The 2,713-nt window shown below is 74.6% G+C and overlaps 1 protein-coding gene across 1 annotated transcript; it reads left to right on the top strand.

Moving 5' to 3' along the window:
• Window positions 1–347: 347 nt before the first annotated feature.
• On the top strand, window positions 348–2,705 carry FBXO46 (F-box protein 46). Its single transcript, XM_027707937.1, has 2 exons — window positions 348–1,589; window positions 1,659–2,705. Exons 1-2 carry the CDS (start codon window positions 867–869, stop codon window positions 2,685–2,687), a joined length of 1,752 nt encoding a protein of 583 aa, XP_027563738.1. The 5' UTR covers window positions 348–866; the 3' UTR covers window positions 2,688–2,705.
• The last annotated feature ends 8 nt before the right edge of the window (window positions 2,706–2,713 follow it).

Raw genomic sequence — 2,713 nt, 5'->3', positions numbered from 1 at the left:
CGGGGGGGGCGCGGGTGGGTCCGGGGTTGTCCCCGCGGTTTTCCCCGGTCGGGGGTGAGGCCGCGTGACCCCCGCCATGTGCGGACGCCCCGCCTGGAGCCCCTCCGGGATCCCCCCGGGACCCCCCCCCCGGGCCCACGCGGGGCCGGGACGGCGGCGGGGGGGGCGGGGCCGGGGCGCTCGGGGCCGCGCCCCTTTTCGGCGAGGCCACGCCCCTTTCCCCGGCCAGGCCACGCCCCTCCCCGAGGCGCCGCCGTCCATATATGGGCATGGCCTGAACGGCGCACGCTGATTGGTCGGGGCCGGGCGCGCGCGGGGAGGGGCGGGGCGTTGGAGGGGCGGGGCGAAGGGGAGAGGGGTGGAGATTAAGGTGCGTGGGCGGGGCTTTGAGGGGGAAGGGGCGGGGCTTGGGGGCCCCGAAGTGACCCCGAAACTCCCACAAGTGACCCCCAAAAGTCTGGCGAGGGACCCCAAAACCCCCCCTAAGGAACCTCAAAACCCCCAAAAGTGACCCCAGAGGGTCCCCTTAATGTCCCCAAAAGCTCTGTAATTGTCCCCGAGGGTCACAGATTGTCCCCAAAGAGCCTGTTGGGGTCTCCAGGGGTCTTAGAAGTGTCCCCGAAGGGTCCCCTAAATGTCCCCATAGATCCCTAAGGGCTGCATAAGTGTCCCCGGGAGTCCCATAAGTGTCCCCCAAACCCCCCGTAAGTGACCCCCAAGGCCCCATAACTGTCCCCCCTGTCTCTCCACAGGCCCGGGCGGCCCCGGCAGCGTCGCCGTGACCCCCCTCGCCGGCAGTGCCCCCTCCCCGGCGGTGCCCCCTGCCCGGGCCGTGCCCCCCTCCCCGGCGGTGCCATGCGGGGCTGATGGAGCCCAACGCGTTCCCGCAGCTCCAGCTCTGGTGCCCGCGGCCCTTCGGCACCTTCTCCCAGAACAAACCATGTGCCCCCTCCCCGCCCGGACCCCCCGCCCCTCCCGCCGCCGCCGCCGGAGCCCCCCGAAAACCCACCCTGGGCGGCCGCCCCTCCGAAAACACCCCCCCGGACCCCCCACCCGCCGAGCCCACCCCCGCGGCCCCCGGCGCCCCCGAGGACGGGCGGGTGCTGCTGGACACGTGGTACGTCATCAAGCCCGGCAACACCAAGGAGAAGGTGGCGTTCTTCGTGGCCCACCAGTGCGGCACCGGCGGCGCCGGCGGCACCGCGGGCGGGGGCCGCGCCAGCACCATGAAGGTCAAGGGCAACTGGGGCAGCGGCAGCTCCAAGGCCAAGCGGCGCCGGCGCTGCCACGACCCTCCCCGGCTGGGGGGCTCCGGTGACCCCCCCCGGGACGGCAAGGACAACAACGCCGGGGGCGCCGGGGACGCCGGGGACGGGCAGGACCTGCTGTCGGTGGCGGAGATGGTGGCCCTGGTGGAGCGTCGGGCGGCCCTGGCCCTGCAGAGCCTCCCCCGGCCCTGCGGCGGCGGCGGCGGCACCGCCCCGGCCCCGCTGGTGCTGCTGGAGGCACCGGGCGGCCCCGAGTGCCGGCGCGTGGCCGCCGCCGTGGCCCAGTTCGAGTCCCAGCAGCAGCAGCAGCAGCAGCAGTGCCAGGAGCGACACCGGGACCCCCCCGCGGGGGCGCGGCCCAACGGGCTGTGCCGGGGCGGGGGGTCCGAGTGCCCACCGAGCGCCGCCAATGCCGGCACCACGGCGGCGGCGGCGGCGGCGCCGGGCGAGGTGCGGATCGCCTTCCGCATCTCCAGCGGGCGCGAGGCCGGCGGGGCAGCGGCGGCGGCGGCGGCGGCGGTGATGGAGCACCACCACGGCGCCAAGGACCAGATCACCTGCGACCTGTACCGGCTGGTCAGCCCCAACCGCGCCGGCGTCGGGCTGCTCCTGGCGGCGGCGGGCGCCAAAACCGGCGGGGACGGCGGCGGGGACGGCGGCGGCGGGGACGAGGCGTCGCCGCGAAGCGCCGGAGCGCCGGAGCCGGGCGATGTCGGCGTCGCCGCCGCGGAGGGGCCGGTGCGGGACTGCGCCTCGGGCTTCCACGTGGACGTGGTGGTGACGGGCGTGGTGGACCAGTGCGTGTTCTTCGGCAAGGACAGCGCCAAGCAGGTGACGGAGGAGACCGTGCGGCTCCCGGACGAGCCGCCGCCGCCGGGGCAGCTCTTCCTGCTGCCCGGCCCCGTCCAGGAGCCGCCGAGCGGCGCCGGCCCCGGCGCGGAGCCCGGCGGGGACCCGGCGCTGTGCCGGCTGTACCGCCACGTGTCCCACGACTTCCTGGAGATCCGCTTCAAGATCCAGCGGCTGCTGGAGCCGCGGCAGTACATGCTGCTGCTGCCCGAGCACGTCATGGTCAAGATCTTCAGCTACCTGCCCACGCAGGCGCTCGCCGCCCTCAAGTGCTCCTGCCACTACTTCAAGTCCATCATCGAGACCTTCGGGGTGCAGGCCACGGACTCGAGGTGGAACCGGGACCCCCTGTACCGGGACGACCCCTGCAAGCAGTGCAAGAAGCGCTACGAGCGCGGGGACGTGTCGCTGTGCCGCTGGCACCCCAAGCCCTACCACCACGACCTGCCCTACGGCAGGTCCTACTGGATGTGCTGCCGCCGGCCCGACCGCGACGCGCCGGGCTGTCGGACGGGGCTCCACGACAACAACTGGGTGCACCCCGCGGGCAGGAGGGAGGAGGGCAGGTGAAGGACGGACGGACGGACGGACGCGCG

This window comes from Neopelma chrysocephalum, unplaced genomic scaffold (genome assembly GCF_003984885.1).
Source record: "Neopelma chrysocephalum unplaced genomic scaffold, ASM398488v2 Primary Assembly neopelma1_95086, whole genome shotgun sequence".
Classification (NCBI taxonomy): Eukaryota; Metazoa; Chordata; class Aves; order Passeriformes; family Pipridae; genus Neopelma; species Neopelma chrysocephalum.
Note: the sequence above shows the minus strand (reverse complement) of the source record. Positions and strands in the feature narration are given on the sequence as shown.

What these genes read in the sequence shown, in the direction of transcription:
- FBXO46 (XM_027707937.1), top strand. Translation starts at nt 867, where the DNA reads ATGGAGCCCAACGCGTTCCCGCAGCTCCAGCTCTGGTGCCCGCGGCCC. An exon ending in AGCAGCAGCAGCAGCAGTGC is followed by an intron (nt 1,590 to 1,658) that starts CAGGAGCGACAC and finishes GGGGGGTCCGAG; the next exon opens with TGCCCACCGAGCGCCGCCAA.